At 51.9% G+C, this 22,407-nt stretch overlaps 2 protein-coding genes across 2 annotated transcripts; one reads left to right on the top strand and one right to left on the bottom strand.

Moving 5' to 3' along the window:
* The first annotated feature begins 1,126 nt into the window (after positions 1 to 1,126).
* MRPL11 (mitochondrial ribosomal protein L11) lies at positions 1,127 to 4,115 on the top strand. The gene is made up of 5 exons (XM_012757722.3): positions 1,127 to 1,360; positions 1,750 to 1,845; positions 2,268 to 2,361; positions 2,448 to 2,607; positions 3,820 to 4,115. Exons 1-5 carry the CDS (start codon positions 1,238 to 1,240, stop codon positions 3,923 to 3,925), a joined length of 579 nt encoding a protein of 192 aa, XP_012613176.1. The 5' UTR covers positions 1,127 to 1,237; the 3' UTR covers positions 3,926 to 4,115.
* Positions 4,116 to 13,707: 9,592 nt separating this feature from the next.
* On the bottom strand, positions 13,708 to 20,303 carry NPAS4 (neuronal PAS domain protein 4). The gene is made up of 8 exons (XM_012757719.3): positions 18,948 to 20,303; positions 18,097 to 18,248; positions 17,809 to 17,911; positions 17,418 to 17,691; positions 17,127 to 17,236; positions 16,647 to 16,782; positions 15,092 to 16,524; positions 13,708 to 14,425 (listed from the first exon to the last, which is right to left on the bottom strand). Exons 1-8 carry the CDS (start codon positions 19,120 to 19,122, stop codon positions 14,397 to 14,399), a joined length of 2,412 nt encoding a protein of 803 aa, XP_012613173.1. The 5' UTR covers positions 19,123 to 20,303; the 3' UTR covers positions 13,708 to 14,396.
* Between the last annotated feature and the right edge of the window lie 2,104 nt (positions 20,304 to 22,407).

Raw genomic sequence — 22,407 nt, 5'->3', positions numbered from 1 at the left:
CAGAGACAATCACATTTAATTAGTGGGAGTCCAGTAAAAATTCATAATAAAAAATGTATATGTGTCTCGCAGTTTACAGTGTGGTTTTACACGGATTAGCTCATTTTATTCAATGGGGCAGTGTGGAATCTCGGTTAACAGGGCGGCAAGCCTGCAGCCTTGGGGCCACATGTGGGCTTCTGGATCCTTGAGTGTGGCCTTCTAACTGAATCCAAATTGCACAGAACAAATCCTTTCAATAAAGGATAATATTGCCCCCACTTTTGTGTCCCAACTTTCTTATTTACAAAAGGGGGGTACAATAAAAGTATTCACCTCATGCCATTGTGAGGATTAAATAAGATAATAACGCCATTAAAGTGCTTAGTGCAGTGCCTGACATATGGTAAGTGCTCAGAAAACAAGTTAAATGGTACAATAAGGGGCTGGCTTATTTGACTGGCCATGGATAACGCATCAAATGTTCTGGACCTGTTAAGCCTCGCGACAGCTCTGAAGACTCTGTCTCCATTGTACAGATAGTAATAGCACATGCTTACTAGGTGCCAGGCATTGCTCTAAATCCTTTGTCAACTCAATCCTCACAACGATCCTGAGGTGGCTGCTACATATTATAACACCCATTGCACAGGGGAGGAAACAGAGTCTAAGTTAAGTTAACTTGATCAAGTTCACAGTCAGCAAAGAGCAGCACCCGGGCAGTTTGCTTCCAGGGTCTACACTCTTCACCACACTGCCTTCCAACAACAGGCGAGGAAACAGACTCAGAGTAAAGAGACTCCCATTCCCAGCGACTGGTTCCAGGTTAATTTCAAACCCTCGGATTGTCGCCGTGTCCAGCAGATGGCGCCCCGGCGCATAGCAATCGGCCAGACTTGCAGTGGGAAGGGTCAAAACTACCACACCCACAATGCTGTGCGGGCCTCAAGGTCCCACCCTCCTCTTTAGCTGTCCGAGGTAGTGCCTGTGGGCGCTCCTCAGAGAATGTGTGCACTACGGCCATTCCAGTCCTTCCCCTATCTGCAGAAGGCAAATTAAATGTTTTTTTTTTCTCTTTTTCTCACCTTCCTTGTCTTACTAGTTGGCGAGCGGTAGGACTGAAACAAAGATGCTATTTGTTGGCCTCCCCTGCCCTGGCCTAACGTGAGGACCCCTTGACCTCTGACTCAAGATGGTGGCGCCCAGAGCGTCACTTTTGCTGCTGCCCTGAGGTGAATTAAGCCCGAAGCCCCGCGTCATGTCGAAGCTAAGCCGGGCCACTCGGGCCGTCAGGAAGCTCGAGCCTGGCGGTGTGATCCGGACCATCGTGCGGGCAGGCCAGGCCATGGCCGGGCCCCCACTGGGCCCCATCCTGGGTCAGGTGCGGCCATGGCTGGAACCAGCTGTGGGAGGTCTCTGAGCGGGGGGCTCATACTCGGGCGGAGGGTGCGGGCTCTGGAGCCAGGGTGGTCTTGCTGCAGAGCTTGTCTCTGCCCACATGCTTTATGGCCTTGTTTTAGTTACATAGAATCTTCAAGCCTCAGTATGCTTTAGTTACATAGAGTCTTCAAGCCTCAGTATGCTTTAGTGAGGATAAAGTGGGATGGCGCGTACAAATCATATGGCACATAAAGTGGAGTTGAATCTGGGTAGAAGAAAGAGGATGGGAACACAGAGAGGTGAAGATGAAGGAGGGAACGGAAGGAGCCTCCTGGGTGGCAGGATGCCATCCTCTCCCCCGAGCGCTAACTCCCTGTGTCTCTCTCACAGCGAGGTGTTTCCATCAACCAGTTCTGCAAGGAGTTCAACGAGAAGACGAAGGACATCAAAGAAGGCATTCCTCTGCCTACCAAGATTTTTGTGAAGGTGCAGAGTCTGGACTCTGATCCCCGGTTTCTGTCTTCCCCCACCTTAACCCCCATTCTTCTTTGGCCCTGGGACTTGTCACTTGGGGTTGCTCCTCGGCTCCTGACTAGGTACAAACAAGTCTCTTGCCATTACTGAGCTCCATTTTCCCCGTTTACACAGTGAAGACTAGACCACATTTTTTCTGAGCCCACGTGGTCCGGCCGCATTATAGTTCTTCCTTTTGCCCCTCCTTCTCTCTGGGGGTTCTAGAGTAGAACTGGGCCTGAAGTAGAGGTGACAAGGATGTTTGCTGCAGATTTATTTTTTTCCCTGTGATTTTATGATCTTTTAGAGGAACATCATGCCAGGACAGGAAGCTAGAAGTTCCCTGGCATGGGGCAGCAGGAAAAGATCTTCTCATATTTCTTTTTTCTGTTAAGCCTGACAGGACATTTGAAATCAAGATTGGACAACCCACTGTTTCCTATTTCCTGAAGGCAGCTGCTGGGATTGAGAAAGGGGCCCGGCACACAGGTGAGGGCCAGGCTGGGCACCTGAGATTCTGGGGGCTCTGACAAGACACAGTAACACCTGAAGAGCCACTTGTTTCTTCCTCCCAGGGAGAGAGGTGGCAGGCCTGGTGACCTTGAAGCATGTGTATGAGATTGCCCGCATCAAAGCTCAGGATGACGCCTTCGCCCTGCAGGATGTGCCCCTGTCCTCTGTTGTCCGCTCCATCATCGGCTCTGCCCGCTCCCTGGGCATCCGCGTGGTGAAGGAGTGAGTGTCTGGGAGGCACAGTGTGAAGAGAGGGCCCATTATAGTGGGAAAATCAGCCTTTGAGCCAAAGGACCTTAGATTCTAGGGGATGGGGTGGGGGTGGGAGGCCTCATTCATTCTTTCATTTGGAATATATTTATTAAACACTTGTTACATATTACACATTGTTCTGAACATTGGAGACAGCCAGGAATGAGGCAGTCATGCTTGACTCTATTCAGGAGATAGTCACGGTCCAGAGGTAGAGGCAAGAGGCAGATCCATAAATGGAGCATCAGAGTGCCAGCTGGTCAGTGTTGATGAAAGAACTATGGGTGTCTTGAGAGCGGGGGGGGGGGGGTGTCCCGATTTTTCTTAGTGTGTCAGTGAGGGCTTCATGGGGGAGGTAACATTTAAGCGAAGACCCAGAGAAGGAGGTCAAGAACTGAGGGCAAATGTTGCAGGAAGCCGGAAGATCCCTGTGAAGGATGGAAGGTGAGACAGGGAAGCAAAGTTCAGTGTGCTCTGGGTGTGAAGTCCTGGGGCAGAGTGGGGAATGGTATGAGGCACGGACCTGTAGGAAGGAGCTTTTTAGCTGTGCCAAGTTCAGATTTGCTCCTGAGTTTGACAGGAGTCCACTCCCCGACAACAGGGCTTCAGATGACCTCAGGAATTGCTTCCTTGAAATAAGATACTGGATGGGAAAGCCTCTGCCTTAGACAACGGCAGGGACAGGGACAGCATTCAGCTCCTTACTGGCCTCTTGCTGCTTGTGTCACACCTCATGCCAAGGCTGACAGTTGTTTCCCAAGAGGACTAGGGTTAAGCATAGAGCAGAGATGAACTTGACTTTTCTCAAATCTGTACTTTTCCTGGGAGCACAGAGATGAGTAAATCTGATTCTTGCTCTGGGGGAGACACACGTGGGCAGCCCATGACTTCATCACTGAACAAAGTATTTGGGGGCACAAAGGAAGGGCCAGTTAACCTGGACTGAGGTATAGCCTAGGCCCCAAAGGATGAATAGGGCTTTTAATAAGAGAATAAAAGGCAGAGGGTGGTGGGGGTTGTGAGGTGGCATTCCTGTCAGAGGAGACATGAGCAAAGGTATGGAGGCTGGGAAATCCAAGAAGGGAGATGGTCCAGGCAAGCTGGGCTCTGAGACAGTGACACAGGCCCTGTGAGCTCCCACCAGTGACTGGCCACTCACCGTGTGTCTGTCTTCACCTGCAGCCTCAGTTCAGAAGAGCTGGCAGCCTTCCAGAGGGAGCGAGCCACGTTCCTGGCTGCTCAGAAAGAAGCAGACTTGGCAGCCCAGGCAGAAGCTGCCAAGAAGTGACCCTCTGCCCTCCACACCAAGATTTCGAAGGAAGCAGCTGGGAAGGGGGCCAGTGGGAAGGCTCTGCCAAAGGGGAGGAAGGGAGGTCACACCAACCTGATTGTTATTTTCTTGACTTTAAATGATATATTTTTACACATATGGCTGTATCAAGGAATCAAGCCTGAATAAACATCCTTTATCACCCACAGTCAACTTCTGACTTGGTACCCCAGGGAAAGAGACCAGTACTGATTATAGCCAACATGGACAGATGTTAGGAAGTAGGGGTCTTCCTGCTGCTTCGATGTGGAAACTGAGGCTCAGCCAAGAAGTGACTTGCCTTTGTTCTAAACTGGTACCAGAGGTAGGTAGGAGTGGAACTCGGGCCTTCTGACTGGAAACCCTGTGTTCTTCCCCTCCCAGTGCTGTGAGAATGGGCAGGGTGGGTGGGGCCATGGGTGCTGGGCTTGGGTGCTGCTTGCTGCTTCCATCAGAAATCTCTTATCTCCTGGGGCCTTGCCACCTCAGCAGAAACAGATCCTGTGTGGATTTCAGCTCACAGCCCAGGCAGGGTGACTACACAGAGCACCCAGATCCCAGGGGCTACTCCAGGCCCCCCTACTAAGCTCCTGACCCGGGCTCTGGGTCAGACATTAGCTGTATTTGAACTATTGCAGTCTTCGTACACCCACAGAGGGAGCAAAGCTTCAGTAGGTACCTGCCGAGGCAGGATAAGTCCTCAGGAAGCCCTGGGTCTCTTGTTTTCCCCATTGTTTAGAACATGAAGAATTCCTGTCCTTTCAGGTAAGGGAGGAGATGTTGGAGGAGAAAGGGGTTTGGATTTACTGAGCATCTGTTAGGTGCTAGACACTTCATTTTATGCTGCAAAAATTTGGAAGGCATAGAAAAACACATATAAGAAAATAAAAACGGGCCGGGCGCGGTGGCTCACGCCTGTAATCCTAGCACTCTGGGAGGCCGAGGCGGGCGGATTGCTCAAGGTCAGGAGTTCAAAACCAGCCTGAGCGAGACCCCGTCTCTACCATAAAAATAGAAAGAATTTAATTGGCCAACTAATATATATAATATAAAAATCAGCCGGGCATGGTGGCTCGTGCCTGTAGTCCCAGCTACTTGGGAGGCTGAGGCAGGAGGATTGCTTGAGCCCAGGAGTCTGAGGTTGCTGTGAGCTAGGCTGACGCCACGGCACTCACTCTAGCCTAGGCAAGAAAGCGAGACTCTGTCTCAAAAAAAAAAAAAAAAAGAAAATAAAAACGTTATGTAATCACACTACCGAGATGGGACTCTTGCCAACATTATGGTGTAGGCCAGGCGTGGTGGCTCATGCCTGTAATCTTAGTGCTTTGGGAGGCTCTCTTGAGACCTAGAGTTCGAGGTAGCAGTGAGCTGTGATTGCACCACTGAACTCCGCCGTCCTGGGCAACACAGAGAGACCCTGTCTCTTAAAAAAAAATTAAAATTAAAAAAAATATATATATATATAGGTGTATTTCTACTTTTTTCTTTTTTATCTTTGTGTGTATACTTGTCTTTGTGTGTATACTTATATATAATGCTTTTTGAGAAATTAGGGTCATATTCTATATACAGTCATATTCTATTTTTTGTTTGTTTTTGTTTTATTGAGACAGGGTTTCACTCTGTCATCCAGCCTGGAACTCCTGGGCTCAGGTGATCCTCCTGTCTCAGCCTCCTGAATAGCTATGGCTATAGGCACGTGCCACCACACCTGGCTAATTTGTGAATTTTTTATAGAGGTGAGGTCTTGCTATGTTGCCAAGGGTGGTCTTGAGCTTCAGACTCAAGCGATCCTCCCATCCTGGCCTCCCAAAGAGCTAGGATTACATGCATGAGCCACTGTGCCCAGCCTTGTATTCTCTTTTTTAGTGATTACACAAGATTTCAGAATATATCCTTAATTTACTAAGATATATCTTATGGGCCGGGCGAGGTGGCTCACGCCTGTAATCCTAGCACTCTGGGAGGCCGAGGCAGGCAGATTGCTTGAGGTCAGGAGTTCGAAAGCAGCCTGACCAAGAGCGAGACCCCATCTCTACTATAAATAGAAAGAAATTAATTGGCCAACTAATATATATATATAGAAAAAATTAGCCAGGCATGGTGGCGCATGCCTATAGTCCCAGCTACTCGGGAGGCTGAGGCAGGAGGATTGCTTGAGCCCAGGAGTTTGAGGTTGCTGTGAGCTAGGCTGATGCCATGGCACTCACTCTAGCCTGGTTAACAAAGTGAGACTCTGTCTCAAAAAATTAAAATAAAATAAAACAAATCTTATGTTTTACCACTTCCTGAACAATGAAAGAAACTTATAGTTTAATTTCACTTACCCATCTCTTGCCTTGTGCTAACATTGTCATGTATTTTAATTCTTTTTTTTAAATATAAAAATAGTAAATTTCTTTAATATATATTGTATTTTTTTTATTTATTTGTTTCTTTCCAAGGGATTGGCCTTTGATGTATTTTAATTCTTGTGGGCTTTATAACATATACAGAAATAAGATACATGGCAGCATTGGCACAGATGATGGATGGGAGGAGGATAAATTGAGTTACTAATTTAAATAGTTAATTTTTAAAATATTTACCCACATAGTTACCTTTTGTGGTGTTTTTCATTTCTTTCATCAGTACTATATTTCCATTTCATATCATCTTTGTTCATCCTGGAGAATTTCTTCTAGTATTTCTTCTAGTGAAGATCTGTTGGTGACAAATTTTTTTTTTTTTTTTTTTTTTTTTTAGACAGAGTCTCGCTTTGTTGCCCAGGCTAGAGTGAGTGCCGTGGCGTCAGCCTAACTCACAGCAACCTCAATCTCCTGGGCTCAAGCAATCCTGCTGCCTCAGCCTCCCGAGTAGCTGGGACTACAGGCATGTGCCACCATGCCCAGCTAATTTTATCTATATATATTAGTTGGCCAATTAATTTCTTTCTATTTATAGTAGAGACAGGGTCTCGCTCTCGCTCAGGCTGCTTTGGAACTCCTGACCTCAAGAAATCCGCCCGCCTCAGCCTCCCAGAGTGCTAGGATTACAGGTGCGAGCCACCGCGCCCGGGCTGTTGGTGACAAATTATGTCAACTTGTTTTTGTCTGAAAATATCTTTATTTAAACTTTCACTTTTGAAGGACAGTTTGGTTGGGTATAGAATTCTATAGGTTGGCAGTTCTTTCACAATATGTCTTCTGACATTATCTTCTGACTTCAGTAATTTTGATTGAAAAGTTAGCCATCATTCTTATTATCGTTCCTTTGAAGATAATGTGTCTTTTCCCTATGATTGCTTTTAAGGTTTTTTTTCTTAATCATTACCTTTCAGCAGTTTGGCCATGATGTACCTAAGTATGGTTTTCTGTCCTCTAATTTTGCTTAGGGTTTGCTGGGATACTTGCACCTCTGGGTTGATGTCCTTGATTAGTTTGGAAAATTCTCAGCCATTCTTATTTTTTTTTTTGAGACAGAGTCTCGCTTTGTTGCCCAGGCTAGAGTGAGTGCCGTGGCGTCAGCCTAGCTCACAGCGACCTCAATCTCCTGGGCTCAAGTGATCCTCCTGCCTCAGCCTCCCGAGTGGCTGGTACTATAGGCATGTGCCACCATGCCCGGCTAATTTTTTCTATGTATTTTTAGTTGGCCAATTAATTTCTTTCTATTTATAGTAGAGACGGGGTCTCGCTCTTGCTCAGGCTGGTTTCGAACTCCTGACCTCGAGTAATCTGCCCGCCTCGGCCTCCCAGAGTGTTAGCCAGTCTTAAAATATTGCTTCTGCCCTATTCTTTCTCTTCTGTTCTCCAATTACATGTATGTTAGACCTTTTGACTGTATCTCACCAATCTCCATATGCTCTGTTCAGTTTGAATATTTTCCATTGAGCTCACTATCTTACTGTGTTCAATCTGCTGTTAAACACACCCAATGAGATCTTAATTTTAGATATTAAAAAATATTTTTAATCTTATCCATTTGTTCTTTTTCTCTATATTTTTAAACATTAATCACAGTTATTTTCTACTCCTTGTTTTATAATTTCTGTGTCAGGATCATCTCTGGATCTGCTTTATTGTTTGTTTTCACTTGATTGTTGGTTACATTTTCCTTACTCTCCCAGTTTCTTATACATTTTGCCTGTATATTGGACTTTGTATATGAAGGAACCATAGTAGCTTCAGAGAGAGTCCCCCTTCCCATGTTAGGTAGATGGGGCGAGTGACTGATCAGCTCATTTTGATCTTAATGCAAGGATTGAGTTGAGTCAGGGTGTACTGCAATTTTATTAAGACTCAACCCACCTCTCGTTCATCCCTTTTGCCTGCCATAGCCCTCCTGGGCTTTGACTCAGAGCTGGGAAGGCCTCTCTTCAGCTCTGAAAGGCTATTGGGATTCAGTTCTGCCTTTCAGAAGTTTTGAGTTTAGCATTCCTCCCCAGGGAGGTTTGAAATGTGGCAGATATCTTGAAGGGGAGACTGGCCATGAGCTTGTGGCAGGCTTGCTCCCTCTTGAGGACTTTCTCCCTTGGCTCCATGAACTACGTGAGATTCTAGTCGCCTTTTAGCTTTCACTTCAGCCTCCCAATCGCCCCCAGCCTTCCAGAATTTAGCAAATCTCCCATGGGGGAAGGAGGCCATGCATCTAGGGGCTCATCTAGTTTCCAGTCCATTACACCAGCCCCTCATGGCCACCCAGAAGCTCACTTCCAGTAGATTCCTCTGCCTGGACCACGCCCAACCAGCTGCACTTGACAGGAAAGTGTCACCAGAGAAGAAGATGCTGGCATTAAGGGCATCAGACATTAAGGGCTCTTCCCTGCCTGGAATTTTGGTTCATCTAGTTCTTGCTGTTTCCGCAGATCTATGAAGTCTCTGGCAATATGAATTTAGCAACTTATTCAATTTTTTACTTACCACAATGGAACAGTGTATAATAAATTATCCCAATTAAGCAGCTGCTACCATGTGTGACACAGTGATATTCCACGTGCAGTATGTGTCAACAATTTTTTTTCTTCAAATACTGATTTTTCAGTATCTTTTCATTCTGTCAATAGTATTGTTTTCTTTCCTTCACGGTGCTTAAATAACTGAAATTTTTAAAAAAACATTTTGGATTGTATGTTTTCACTACCGCTTGGCCTATTATAGATTATGGTAGCCTGTGATATACATTAAAATATCCAGATCACAGGCAGTTGGTTTGCGGACAATGTACAAATGTTTTACACGTTGTTTTACAGTCTTTGGCAAAAAAAAAAAAAAAAATGTCTGGGCTGGTTGTGGTAGCTCCTGCCTGTCATCCCAGCACCTTGGGGGAGCCAAGGCAGGAGCATTGCTTGAGCCCAGGAGTTTGAGACCAGCCTGAGCAACATAGCGAGACCACATCTCTACAAAAAACAAGAAAAATTAGCTGGGTGTGATGGCATGTGTCTGTAGTCCCAGCTACTTAGGAGGCTGAGGCAGGAGGATGGCTTGAGCCCAGGAGTTCAAGGCTGCCGTAAACTGTGATTGTACCATTGCACTCCTGCCTGGGCAACGGAGCAAGACCTTATCTCTAAAACAAACAAACAAAAAAAGTTTGATATGACTCTAAGGATTGCTGGCTCTTTCAATTTTCCATTTTCTGATTGAGTTTCAAATTTCAGTTTTCATCTTTTTCATTTCTAGAAGTTCCATTGATTCTTTTACAAGTCTGATTTATCACTTTTACAGTTTTATGTTCTCTGCAGATATACATGTATATATATATTTTCGAGCCAGAGTCTCACTGTGTTGCCCAAGCTAGAGTGCATTGACATCATCATAGCTCACTGTAACCTCAGACTCCCAGGCTCAAGTGATCCTCCTGCCTTAGGGCGGAGGATTGCTCCCCAAATTGCTGGGATTATAGGCATGAGCCATGACACCCAGCCTCGATATTCTTGAGTTTGTAATTTATTTCTTTAAACATGAAAAATATATTTGTTTTAAAATCATTGACTGATTATTCCAATAAATGAGGTCTGTGCATGTCCTTTTTGCTCACTTCCTTGTGTGCCTGGTTTTCTTTGATTCTGTGCTGCTCAATGCCTTTGACAGATTATTTATGGAAATTCCTTGGGACCTAAGATGGATGTGCTCTCATCCAGACAGGCTTCGTACTAGTCCTGCCAGGCATCAGCGGATTCTCCAGAATTCCTGATGTTCATCTCATCTCAGTTTTTTTTTTTTTTTTTAAATCTTTAGAGATAGGGTCTTGCTCTGTCACCCAGGCTGGAGTGCAATGGCACAGTCATAGCTCACTGTAGCCTCAAACTCCTGAGCTTGAATAATCCTCCCACCTCAGCCTTCTGAGTAGCCCAAACCACAGGCATGCGCCACCACTCTTGGCTAATTTTTTAATTTTTTATAGAGACAAGGTTTCGCTATGTTGCCCAGACTGGTCTCAAACTCCCAGGCTCAAGCGATCCTCCTGACTCAGCCTCCCAAAGTGCTGGGATTACAGGCGTGAGCCACTGTTCCTGGCCAGTTTTTTCCATCTACGTAAATAGCAATTCTTCATTCACTAAAATCAGAAACACAAGGCCCCTCTCTTTTTCTCACCCACACTTTAAATCCATTATCAAAACCTGCCAGTTCTCTCTGAAGCAGTCCAAACCCAGGCACTTAACCTGGTCCGTGCCTGTTGAGAGCACTCTGGTGAGAGTCCTCTACCCCTCTTGCCTGGGCCACTGCAGAAGCTAAGTGGTCTCTCTACTTCCACTCCTGCCTCTACCAGTCATCCACACAGCTGTCAGCAGGTGGGGGTGGCTTAAAAATGTGAATCCTATCACGTCATTCTCCTGCGTGAATCTCCTCGGCAGATTCCTGTTGCACGTCGAGTAAAACCTACGTTTCTTAGCACGGTCCGAAGGCCCGGGCCCTCTTCCTCCTCCCCACCACGCTTCCTCCGCTTGCCCTGGTCCAGCCAAGGTGGACTTCCTCTCTTGTCCTTCAACTGGCCGAGTCTTTCCTGGTTCTGACACCCCTACTCTTGCGTCTTCCTCTTTCTCATCTTTTAGGTGTTAGCTCACGGTCACCTCCGCAGAAGGGTTTCCTGACACCCACTCTAAGTCAGACCCGTCCTGTGTCCACGCCGCCCCCACCCACTCGTTCTTCCCTCCCTGCACTCACCGCACACGCTCTCGACCGTCGCTCTACTTTTTATGTGTGCTCACAACTGGAGTGCAAGCTCTGTGAGTGAGCCCAGGGACCTTGTCTTCCTCACTCAGGGTCTCCCAGCCCCCAGAAAAGCCGCTGGTACACATAGGTAATCAATATTTGTCACAAGGAAAAATGAGGTGGCAGAGCCAGGACTAGAGCTGAGTCTTTATGATGCCAAAACTTGTGCCCTCTCTCATAGCCTCATTCCTCCCCACACAGCAATCCAGCGCTGGTGGCAAGGGTACTGGCTCAGAGTCAGATCTGGCTTCTGCAGCCACTCCAGCCATGCCATTGGGCAAGTCCTTTCCTCTCCCTGGGCCTCAATTTACCCACCTGTTCTAAGATACAGTATTGATGCCTGAGCCACTGGAGAGGAATGGCAGCAGGTACGTTTTTGTCCAGCAGGGGGCGCCATCGGCTCTCCCAATGTTGGGGGCCAAGTCTGCACCTGGCCAGGCGGACTAAATCTTTAGTTATGAATGTCGGGGTGTCTTCTCATTCAAACACACACACTCTGCCATCACCTCCCACCGCCGCTGATACCAGGAAGGTGTTTATTCCTCACATGTTTTTTTACTTTTAAATTTATATTTTTTTCTTTTTAAAGAAAGTTTTTATTTTAGAGTAGATTTAGGCTTAGAACAGAGTTGTAAAGATAATATACTGAGTTCCCGCACGCCCCAGGCCCAGTTCCTCTGTTATTAACATCTTGCCCTTGTATGGTACACTCGTCACAGTCACTGAGCCGATGTTGATACATTATTACTAAAGTCCATGCTTTCTTGAGATTTCCTCACTGACTTGTGTCCTTTTTCTGCTCCAGGATAGCAGGCTATATTGCGTCGTTAGGTTTCCTTAGGTTCCACTGGGCTTCCATAGACGTTGTCCAACTTGCCTTGTCTTGGATGACCACCAGGGGTTTAGACAGGGCTTTGGTGTGTGTCTTGCATTTGTGGTCACTTCAGATTCCCTCTGGGAAACTCAGGAATTTTTGTGGTAGAAACCGATGACTTCTACTCAGACCCTTGTACTGATCTACAGAAATGGTCCTCTCAGTACAACATTTCTAGTGTGCCCTCTGTGTGCCCGCCCTGTGCTCGGTGCTAGGAGAGGAGTGGAGCTGAGACAGGGTCTCTTGGGACTGGCCGTCCAGTTCTGTTGTCCAGGTTGGGGGACAGGTGCGTGAGGAAGACAGAGGACAAGACTCCAGCCTCCTGTTCCACCCAAGGACCCATCCAAGGAGGACAAGGGTGGCAGGTCCCTGGGAGTGTCTTCCTTCCTGTGGGACCCTCTGAAGCGATTGGCCCCAGAGCTGGAGGATTTGGGATGAAAGGAGGTCTGGGGGTTTCTCAGCGTTTGTGCTCTCAGCTCTTGGAATCCAGCCCCTGTATTTCACTTGGGAAAGATCAGGGCCTGGAGTTTCCTTCCTTTCCTTGAAAAAGAAACTTCCTCTAAGCCTTTGGGGTCACCATTGCCTTCTGATTCAGCTTATGTAAGTCTATTCTGTGCTTCTCAAGGTATTAAGGGGCTCCATCAAGTCTTAACAGCATGTTTAGGAAGTTAGTGCCATTTTTGCTGCCCCACGTCACCTGTGAAGAACAGACCCGGGTCCCACTCAGCAAATAATTGGTGCAGGTGGTGAGATTTGAATCCAGGCCTTTCTGTCTCCTCATTTTCATTCCTCCATGGCTGTTGGGCCCTCAAGCATGGAGGAAAACAGTATTTTTGGAAACTTTTTTTTTTCTTGACCACTAAGTTATAGTCTGCTCAGCTCTACCTCTCAGACCCACAGGGGCCAAAAGGAGGGGGTTCCTCACCCCACATTTCGGGGAGAGGGCCCTGGTCCAGACCAACCTGCCCTTGCTGGGCAATCTGGGATGAGATCATTTGCAATGGTTGTTCACTGGCTTTGGGTACAGAGAAAACAGCCCCGGGCTGGAATGCAGATGACATGGGCATGTTGCCCACCTGTGCCTCTCCCTGTGGAGGTGAGTCACTTTACCTGTGATTCCCAGTTTCCTCATCAGTGGCATGGACTAATACACCTGCCCAGGGACTTTATTGCGGTGAATAAGGGCTGTTAGGTATTTGTCAGCAGCCGAAAGCCCTGTACAAGGATAGCACAGGTGATTGCCATTTCCAGTGGGAAGACCCAAGCCCCGAGGTGCTTGGTTCCCTGCAGTTCCAGGCAAAGGAAGAAAGAAATGTCCAGAGGCTCCAAACCCACATCCAGGATGAGCCCTCTTGTCCAGCCCAGGCCTCCTGTTCCCTCCCCCGCTGGATGCAGGGAGGAGACTCCAGTGTCCTCTGGCCCTGGATGCCAAGCGCCTTGAGGGTGAGACATAGCGTCTGTCTCAGCCCCAAACGCTCCTGTTTCCAGCTAAGCGAGGCGGCACACTGCACACGGATGTTGAGAGAATAAACACATGTTTGCGCGAGAGAGGGAAGAAACCCCGGGGCTGGGAACAGGTCCAGCTTTGACCTCCTGAACCCCGGGCTCCCAGCTAAGCCACCCGACTTTCCCCGTCCCCCACCCTTCCCTTTTCACAGCAATGCATGACACCAGGGTTACCAAAAAGGCAAACTGGACTTTATTATAAAGTTGGCTACAAAGTCACCGCAGCACCACGAGGTGGCCGTCTGGGCAGGTCCAGGCGGTCTGGTGGCCGGGTGAGTCCCGCACCAGGTACACGCACTCGTGCAAGCACACGTGTGACGGCAGGTCTGCCTTCCTCCATCGGAAAGGAACGTAGCGTCTCTTCGCGCCCCCCACCCCAGGCGCGGGGCGCAAAAGTCACAGGAAGGGCCGCCGGGGCGGCAGAGTCCATCGGAATTGAAATCCCGTTACTGGTGTGTAGAGAATTCTACGTGGATGTCAAGAGCCCCTCAGGGCACAGGCTGGCCCGGGTGGGCCCTGCCTTTCCCCCACCAAGGCCCAGGGGTGGCTTGGCCCCTAGGAGGGGAGAACTGGCCCAGGCCAGTGGGGCAGCGCGGCGGGGAAGTGTGACTCCCCCATTCTCCGCTTGAAATCCCATTCAAGGAAACTCACTACGAGTGAATACAGATTGAAATGGAAACTGGGATCGCTCGAAGTCTCTTGATTTTAAAAAGAAGCTCCCCTCCCTTGCCCTCCCACCTCCCCCCAATCTTGCAGGGCCTGGGAATCAGATATATCCCCCTCTGGCCCCCAGAATCCCCCCAACAGTCCTGGGGGGGTGGAGAGCGGCTCCACGTCTTGATGACAATATGCCATACTTGACGACGTTAAGTCACAGACTTATTCAAAACGTTGGTTCCCCTCCACTTCCATCTGCAGAGAGAGAGAGAGAGAGAGAGGGTGGTCAGTTAGGCCTACTAGGACAGGGGTCCTTGGGCTGAGATGTGGTGCGGTGCAGGCACGAATATGTTGGCCCAATGACTGACGGTCCTCAGAGGCTCGGCAGGTAAGGGGGCAATTTGGACGGATGGAGTGAATCTGCGGCTGTAGTTTGGGAAGGACAGGGAGCTGCTGCGATGGGGCCAGGGGCTGCCCCGTCCCCTTTCTGTCCTCCACCTCTGCAGACTCTTGCTCTGTATTGCCTTAGGGCCAGGAATACTGCACAGAGCTCTAATCCTTCTTCCGCTGGTTTGTGGTATGACCTAAGGCAAGTTTCTTCAACTCTGGGACCTTGACTGTCTCATCCGCAAAATGCGGTGGAGAAGACTGATCTAGGGCCCTCGCAGAGTTAAGAAGCGTATGCCTTTACTCAAGGACTCTCCAGTGCTCTATCCCATGTCCCCAACCCTGCCAAGTTCACTTGTCCAAAAATGTCATGTTAGGTTTTTTTCTTATCCTCACGGCTACCCTTGGCAAGAGGTAATGTCATCCCCTTAAGAAAACTAAAGTACGGAGATGGGAATTGATTCACCTAATTCCACCCAGCATCAAACTGGCAGGACAGGGACTTGAATTCTTGGACGTTTTGGCTGGACTCACCTTCATGGAAGCTGTCTTGAACTTGGCTCTGGAGTTGATGCAACTCATCAGTAAACCCATCGTAGGGGAATGCTGAGACACCTGTCTCAAAGGCGGTTTCGTATGTGGCCAGGTCCTCCAGGAAGCTGTGGTCTTCTGGGGACAGGTTGTTGCAAGGCGATGGGGGCCCTCCTGGGCCCTCTGCCTCAGGACCCCCCGAGCCCCACTCCTCACTGGGGTCTGGGGTAGAGAGATCCATGAAGATGTCTTCCACGGGCGTCTCTTCCAGGAACACGTCAGGGTCGGCCAGAAAGTCCAGCTCCTGGCACTTCCAGGGCTTCAGGTCCAGGCTGAGCACAGGGGGGCCAGCCCCCGGCAGGGACAGGTTGGAGTCCAGGGGCTCCAGCCCTCCAAGTGGCTCCAGCCCGCCAGTGCCAGCCTCAGCTGAGAAGGGCCTGTCCATGCCCTGAGCCAACTGGCTAATCTGCCGGATGAGACGGTCTATCTCATTCTGCTCCTTCTCAGAGTAGTGGAAGAAACTCTGCTTGACTGGAGAGGCCTCAGGTGTGAGCAGGCCTTCAGGTACCAGGGGGACGTCCACAGAGAGGGGGCCCCGGAGCTGGGCTAGGGCCAAGAGTGTGCAGTCCCCATTACCAGGGCTGCTAGGACTTGGGGGCAACTTCTCATAGAGAAAACTGCATCCCTCCTGGGCGAAGTAAGTCTTGGTGGGATTGGGGCTCAGTTGCTCTGGGAAAGTTTGGCTGGGGCTGTTCAGGTGTGCTTGGAAAGCTGTGCTGGGAGGAGTCAGCTGCTCCCGGGCAGGGCTCCCCAGAGGCTCTGGGAAGGTGGCAGTGCTGGGAAGCAGCTGGTCTGGGAAGGTGGAGGTGCAGGGAGTCAACTGGTCTTCGTAGCTTCTGGCCGAGGTTTCGGTCACATGGCCTTGCAGTGGGCTAGTTAGTGGATCTGGGAAGGTTGCACTGCTGGGCGTCAACTGATCGGAGAAGGTCGCCGTGCTTGGAGTCAGCTGTTCTTGAAGAGAGCTGGACGGGGTGGGCAAGTGGGTCTGGAAGGGCTCATGGAGGCTGAAGAGGAAGGCACAGCCTCCTGGCTGGTGGGGGGTGTAGGGTGGGGTGCACACAAGATCCTTGCTCAGGTCTGCTTGGAAAGAAGGCTCAGGCCCTGAAGGGAATGCCAGGTAACTGAAGTCAATCTGTTTGGGGGGTCGAGGAATCTCTTCTGATGCTGAGACAATGCCCAGTTCAGGAGCGCTGGGGAAACTGGTGCTTCTGGGAGCTCCCAGGGCTGGGGTGAAGAGTGGGTTAGCGCTGGAGCACTGCTCCTGGGAGAGAACGTTCTCAGGGAATGAGGGCAGCATGGTCGGGGTGCCCAGGACATAAGCTGCCTGAGTATCTTCAGAGTTCAGCTGCTGTCGGAGGCTCCAGGCTTCCGTGTCACTGGAGAGAAGAGAAGAGGCAGCTGGTAAGGGTCTGATGTCCATTCCCAGAGCAGTTCCCTGATTTGTGTCTTCTCCACACCAATATCAGCTGCCCCCGCCAGCCCCTGCCTTGCAGCTCACCTGATTGGGTAGTTATTGGCAGTAATGGGGCCCTCCGGACCTTCTGAGTATAATAGGCAGTAAATCCATGCCCAGCCTCCAGGCTTGGCCTGCAGTCTCACCACCATCTCAGCCTGAATATCTCCACTCTCAGCCACTGGGGAGAAAAGAGATGCAGAGTTAGGATGCACATCAGGCAACACCACCTAAAGCCCCCCTTGCTCGCCTCTCCACTGCATTGAGGTAGCCATGACACCCTCTCCGCTGACTACCCTACCCTGCACCACTCCACTCCCTACCTGGACCTCACCACTCAGAGTCCCCCAGTTTGGATCCTATTCTCATCTTAACGCCTCACCCTAATGGTCACCCTATAGCATCCCAAACTGTTGGCCTCTAATATCTCCACAATGTCAACCTTGAGCCCAGCCCACTCTTGGTCTGGTCTCCCATGCCCTTTCCCAAATGGCTGCCTTGTCCCCAGCCTCTCTGGACACTCACACAGGCGGTAGTGCTGAGCAGAAGCGTGGGCCAGGTCCTCAGGGTGCAGCAGTCCATACCATGATTTACAGAGCAGTTCGCTGCGCTCAAAGCCCAGGTAGATTAGGACACTGGGAAGGTGGAAAGGGTGAGGTCAGCTTTCTGTTTACTCTGCTTGATAGCCATGCATCTCACTCCCTCCCAGATCCTCTGCCCCCTTAAACCCCATCCTCCCTGCCCCTGACTCCAGAATCTAGGGTCCCCTCATCTCTGGCCTGCCTTCCTCCTGGGGTCTGAACACTCTGTGCTTACCTCTCAGAGACGTCCAGGAGGACGAGGTCCTTAGCATGACGGCTCTGGAACATGGCCAGGAAGAGCGAGGCAGGGCCGGGGCCAGGGCCGGGGCCAGGGCCAGGGCGGGGTCTTGGCTCCAGTGGGGCACAGAAAGCTGTGAACACAGGGTTTCCTGCCCAGTAGGCCCCAGGTGGGTGAGCATGGAATCGGCCTCGAATAAGCACCAGTTTGTTGCCTGCACTCTGGCGCCTGAGGGACTTGGAGGTGTTGAAGCGACAGCGGAAGAGGCGATCTAGATGGGTGAAGAGAAAAACTGGTAAGAGGAAGGGTGGCTGAGTGAGATGGTGAGTGGGGAGCAGCAGGGCAGTGGGAGGGAGCCTGGACTGAGGAGGGAGAAGGAGGTCCTTACCAGTGTCCAGGGCAGAGGGCAGAGCGAGTTGCTGGCGCACAGTAAGGTGGTCAGCTGGGTCAATGATGTCATAGATACTGTCACCCTGGGCAACGAGGTCCACCTGGAGGAAGGAAAAGAGGAGATGACTGTTAGTGACAACAGCAAGAGCCAGTCTTTGGCCCATGGCACCTTGCAGGGTAGAACCCCTCCCTCCATAGTAACTCTCATTTTCTCAGGAGTGGAAAGGAAAGGTCACTGTGCCCCACCTGTGCCCCAGCCCGAGCAGAGAGGACCCTCAGCACTCACCATGGAGTGGCCCAGGTGCTCGCTCACACTCTCAGACAGGTAGAGCAACTTCCCCTCAGCTGTGAACACAAGCAGAAATCCAGGTAGTGCTGCCACGATGTCCTCAAGCTCTTCGGCTGAGAGAAGCCCCGTGGGGCCCTCCAGAGGAGTGCCTGTAGGGTGAGAAGATGCGGTGAGTCAAGAGTACGATGGGAGGCAAAGTAGAAATGAGTGAGGCGCGGTATGAATTGCAGAGAATCCAGAGGAATTCCTCATGGACCTGCCTCTCCAAACACCTGTTGACCCGCTGCTCGTGGCCCGGGAACCTGTTGCCGGATCTCCACAGCCAGCGAGCCCTTCGGCTTCTAAGCCGGCCGGAGCCTCCGCGAGCCTGGGTTTCAGCACCGCGGACAGAGCTCCCAAGCGGACCGTAGGTTCAGCACCGCGGACAGCGCCATCAGCACCGCGGACAGCGCTCCAAAGGCGGCGGAAAAGCCGGTTCAGCGCCGCGAACAGAACAGCGGCTGCCTTCCCAGGCTCCGGCGGCTCCGGCGGCTCCATCCCTGCAACTTCCCGGACTTCCCTGCCTGGCTCCCGGGCGCATCTGCACTGGCGGGGACTGAGACCATTCTGACCTGGCTCTCTCCTCCCACAGACCTGGTGTTAGGGAACCCCCAGACCGTCTAACCCTCACCCAGAACTGAGGCAAGGTCTGGACAGAGCTCGGAGGAAAAGCGGGAGTCCTGAACCCCGAGTCCCGTCACCCACTCGCCAGCACGCTGCCGGACCTTCGGCAGCCTCGGCGGAGCTTCCCTGAGCTCCGCCATCCCCGGCGCCCGCCGGCTCGGTCTCCGGTAGCCCAGCTCGCTCACCTCCAGCGAAGAAGACGCCCTTGCGAGTGTAGATGCAGGCGAGGCTCATGATGTGCAGGTAGGACAGCCGGACCTTGTCGGCCTCGGCCAGCGGCAGCAGCTCCTTGAGGTTGCGGATCTCGGCGTTGATCTGGTCGCGGCGCGCCTTGGAGGCGCCCTTCGTGGAGCGGTACATGCCTGGCACCGCAGAGCCCAGCGCGGGCGCCCGGACACCTGCGCTCCCGTCCCGACGCCTCGGAGGCTTCCTGCTTCCCAGTCGCTCGCTCGAGCTCTCTGTCCTCTGCTGGGCTCCGCTCGGCTGCGCTGCCCCCTCGCCTGCCTCGCTCCGCCTTATATAGTCCCTGCCGCGCGTGGGGGGCTCGTTCTCGAGACGGGGGGGCGGGAGAGCGGGAGGCTGGGCCAAGCGAGCTGCAGCGGGAGCCGCTGGCTGGGGGCTCCTCCTCCCTCCCTGGCTCCCGACGTCATCCCGTGACGTAGAGTGAGAGCGGGAGGGCGGGGGAGGGGAGCGGGGAGGCTGCGGAGGGGCCGAGGCCGGCGGGAGCTGGGCGGAGAAAGGCGCCGCGCAGGGAAAGCCTGAAATGGTGCAGGGACCCGGGAGTCCGAGCGCGTTCGGCCGGACAAGGGACGGGCGGTCTGAAGTCCCTGGCGAGGCTGTAGGGGACAGAGAGGGGCCGGAACTGACCTTGTTTGGTCTTTCTAGGATGAGAGAATGGGGAGGCGCAGGGTCGTCTGCACACCCCCCTTGCTGTTTGCCAGACGCAGGTCACGTTCACATGCAGGGAAGGAGTTTCTTTGGCCTCTGTGGCATGGGTCACAGCTGGGGGTCCTCTCTGGAGGCGACTCAATCTGGGATCCCCTTGGCCGTTTCCAAAGAACAAATCCCTTCCCCCTTCCCAAACCCGGGTCTTGGCGATTTACCAGAGGGTGTTACATGGGGTGGGAAGGGGGTCCGGTGGGAGAGGGACCAGCTAAACTTGGCACTGGTCCTGTTTTCCCCCAGCCAAGAGGAGGGACACCAACACCAAGGCTCAGTCTGCAGTGATAGTGATTCTTCGTTTCCCTATCTACTAATTAACCTTAGCCACTGACAGGGGAAACTGAGGCAGAGGCCCAGGGCAAGTGAGGACCCGGGTCTGCACTTTCGCATCCCTTCCCCCTCGCGCGGTTGCGGCCCCCACCGCGAGCGCCCCCGCCCCGCTGCGGCACGTCTCCCGGGCCGGGGGCGGGGGCGCCGGGGAATCCCAGCTCCATATTAGGGCAGGAATCCTCGGCGCGCGGGCGGGGCTGCCTGGCTGCCTGGCTCCGCGCGGGGCCCCGCCCTGCCCGCGCGGGGAAGCCCGGCGAGCGCGGCGGAGGAGGGCGCGCCGGAACCCCCCGCGACCCCGCCCCCGCCCCGGGCCCCTAGCCCCACAGCCCCCCACTCCCCGAAGCTGGGGGCTCCCTGCTGTCTCTCCACCCACCTCCCGTCCCTTGTCCGCCTCATTGCCCGCAGTAGTCCGCCCCGCTGTCGCCCCCCCCACAGAGGCCCCTCTTCTATCTTGTCTGTCCTCACTCTTCTCTTGGTCAGGCTTGTCCCCGCGTCCTGCCGCCTTTGCCCTAGCTCCCCCTTTCTTCGCTCTCTTTTCACAAGTGATTGCTCTGCCCAGGGGCCAGAAGGTACTGCTCTCAGCCCAGGAGCCCACAAAGGAAGGCAGGAAGGGGGCTAGGGAACGTTCTAGAACAAAATCTCATTTGCTGGAGGAGGGTGTGTGCAAAATCACTTGAGGGGCTGGAAATGAGGACACTTGAAAATCGGGGGTGGGGGATTAGCCTGACTGTAAAAAGTCGCACAGGAAGGGTGGAGGTGAACTTTGACACCAAGGAGGAAAGCTTGGGCTCAGAGAACTCCCCACTTCTCGTGGAACAGGGTGGTAGTGAGAGAGGCAGAATGGGAGGAGAAGGGTGTCTTAGAAGAGGGGTACATGGCTGTGGAGACCCTATCCTGAAGGCTTGTGCCATTTTTACAGAGGTTGGGGCCATCCCCATAAACCGTCCTGTGGTCAGTGCCGCAGCTGAGATCGAGGGAATGGTGTGCGGGTGGCTGTCAACATCCCCGACCTTACTGCCCCGGCTGACAGAGAGATAGCTCCTCCAGGACATAGGTCTCTGCTGCTTCTTTCTTCTCTCCCTTATCTCTGATCTACCACCCAACTCTTCCTGAAGCTTCCATTTGAACAGCCCTTGATCTTTGGACCCCCTCCCATAAGACAATTCAGGGAAGTGCTCCTGCTTTCTTCACCCATGGATGCTTTAGGCTCTGGCTAGGAGACATTCCTGGTGTCTCTCCACAATAAGAGGTGTCTATTGGCTGGGTCCTGCTGGTCTCCAGCAACCTGGAAGAATGGGGTGCTGTCCATGGTTCTGAAACAGTCACCATGGAAGTCAGATGGGCTATGGTTTGCCTGGGACATCAGAGTAGGGGTTGGGTCCACACAGACCTCAGGATGAGGCCCCCCCGTTGCCTGCCCCCCTCTTTTCTGAGGACAAATATGGAAAGGGGTTTGGGGGCCATGATTCCTGGGCTCTAGAGATGAAGTAAGTGAGGGAGGACAACTGGGCTCAAGGGAAGAACCCCTGGATTTTTCCAGAATGGACTGGGAAGAAGGCACTTTGGAAGGGAAGGATCTAGAAATAGACAAGGGAGGGGTATAGAAGGGCTCATCCTAGTTCGCCCACTCTGATTCAAGTTGAGAAGCTCTGTGTGCCCCAATGTCTCCTCTCCCTAGGCCAGCTCCCACTCCCCTTGCCTCCCACCTCCGTGGAGATATTTTTAACTGTGCAGAACCAAAAATAGCTTGGCAGCAGCTTCAGGCCGTGGGAGAGGAGCTATTTATATCACCAGTGACGGTTCCGAAATAGCAAGCAGGAGGAGGGGGGCGGCTGGCACGCTAGAGAGCTCCTGGCCGCTGCTAAAAATACAGGCAGTGTGAGTCATCTTGGCCTGGCTGAGTCACCCCACTCTCTCCCCCAAGCGGCAGCAGCAGCAGCAGAACCAGCTAAGAATTGAAAGCCTGAGATGGGGGTGCACTAGATCCTGTTGGCTGTGGGAAAGTGGGCAATGGCATGAATGGAGAGAGGGGCTTTGGAGTGAGTGTGTAGAAGGAATAGGGGAGCAGAAGGCTCCCATGCCCTACTGGGTGGGCATGCAGCACTCCAGCCAGGCACTGCTTGGGGATGCTTGGGCAATTGAAGGAAGGGAGCCAGACTGTGTGTGCGTGTGCGTGTGTGTGTGTGTGTGTGTGTGTGTGTGAGTCTGTTCATTTGACTGTGACTGTGTTTGTATATCTCTGTGTGTCTGCATCTCAGCCTGTCTGTCTGAATGTGTTTTTTTTTTTTTTTTTTTTTTTTTTGAGACAGAGTCTCACTTTGTTGTCCAGGCTAGAGTGAGTGCCGTGGCGTCAGCCTAGCTCACAGCAACCTC

Source organism: Microcebus murinus, chromosome 4 (genome assembly GCF_040939455.1).
Source record: "Microcebus murinus isolate Inina chromosome 4, M.murinus_Inina_mat1.0, whole genome shotgun sequence".
NCBI classification, from domain to species: Eukaryota; Metazoa; Chordata; class Mammalia; order Primates; family Cheirogaleidae; genus Microcebus; species Microcebus murinus.
Note: the sequence above shows the minus strand (reverse complement) of the source record. Positions and strands in the feature narration are given on the sequence as shown.

Coding starts and splice junctions, on each gene's coding strand:
- MRPL11 (XM_012757722.3), top strand. CDS start 1,238: ATGTCGAAGCTAAGCCGGGCCACTCGGGCCGTCAGGAAGCTCGAGCCT. Junction 2,362..2,447: donor GAAAGGGGCCCGGCACACAG/GTGAGGGCCAGG, acceptor TCTTCCTCCCAG/GGAGAGAGGTGGCAGGCCTG. Junction 2,608..3,819: donor GGCATCCGCGTGGTGAAGGA/GTGAGTGTCTGG, acceptor CTTCACCTGCAG/CCTCAGTTCAGAAGAGCTGG.
- NPAS4 (XM_012757719.3), bottom strand. CDS start 19,122: ATGTACCGCTCCACGAAGGGCGCCTCCAAGGCGCGCCGCGACCAGATC. Junction 17,912..18,096: donor AGCACCTGGGCCACTCCATG/GTGAGTGCTGAG, acceptor TCCTTCCTCCAG/GTGGACCTCGTTGCCCAGGG. Junction 16,783..17,126: donor TGCTCAGCACTACCGCCTGT/GTGAGTGTCCAG, acceptor TTTTCTCCCCAG/TGGCTGAGAGTGGAGATATT.